The sequence below is a fragment of the Cynoglossus semilaevis genome, chromosome 8, assembly GCF_000523025.1.
Source record: "Cynoglossus semilaevis isolate Cse_v1.0 chromosome 8, Cse_v1.0, whole genome shotgun sequence".
Classification (NCBI taxonomy): Eukaryota; Metazoa; Chordata; class Actinopteri; order Pleuronectiformes; family Cynoglossidae; genus Cynoglossus; species Cynoglossus semilaevis.
In genome coordinates, this window is record NC_024314.1 from 28,964,827 (window position 1) to 28,965,608 (window position 782).

The window sequence follows — 782 nt, forward strand, 5'->3', positions numbered from 1 at the left end:
AAATAAAATAAAATAAAATAAAATAAAATAAAATAAAATAAAATAAAATAAAATAAAATAAAATAAAATAAAATAAAATAAAATAAAATAAATAAAATAAAATAAAAAAAATCTCCCAACATAATAGTAGAACTGGACTGACATTAAAGATTTTGTCTCATCTGTTTAAAAAAACAAACTGCAGGAGTTTGAAGAAAAGATAATTAAAAAATGTATTTTTCATAGTTTCTTGTGCATGAGCAAAAAAAGGAGGAAAACAAGACAATAAATGAAATCAAACGTAACTTTTCATCAGAAAGTTTTTACTGAGGTCAAAGTTTTAGTCAGTGCTGAGGTTCATCCACAGGTTTGTAAAAAAATGTAGAAAAAAAGAAATATATATATTTATATCAAATATATAAATATATATATATATGTACTAGACTCAGGAGGTTCAGATAAAGAATTAAGAAAAGTTTTTCAGTTTAATGTCCTCCACTCAAAAGGAGGCAGAGTTGATGAAACCGAACATTTCTTGAAAGTTCTTCTCGTTCCTCACCTGAAGTACTGTTTGACGTGGTCCAACATGGTCCTGCGCTGCCTGTAGCTTTTCTCGTGCTCCTCGGCGAAGGACTCCTCCGAGTAGACGGGCCTGCTCACCACGTACTGCTTGGACGCCGGTCGCAACATTTTCACCTCTGGTCCGTGGACAAGTGCTGGTTCCTGTCCGTGCTCCTCTGGGGGGCAGTAATCAGATCAGGGTCCTGCTCTGTCTTTGATAAGGATTTATCAAAGAAGAACAT

The 782-nt window shown here is 33.2% G+C and overlaps 1 protein-coding gene across 1 annotated transcript in view; it reads right to left on the reverse strand.

Moving 5' to 3' along the window:
- LOC103382983 (chloride anion exchanger-like) overlaps positions 1 to 782 on the reverse strand; it is a 10,456-nt gene that overhangs the window by 8,765 nt on the left and 909 nt on the right. The window contains 1 exon segment of the mRNA XM_008315970.3: positions 539 to 716. Coding sequence (XP_008314192.2) covers positions 539 to 669 — 131 coding nt within the window. The 5' untranslated portion in view covers positions 670 to 716.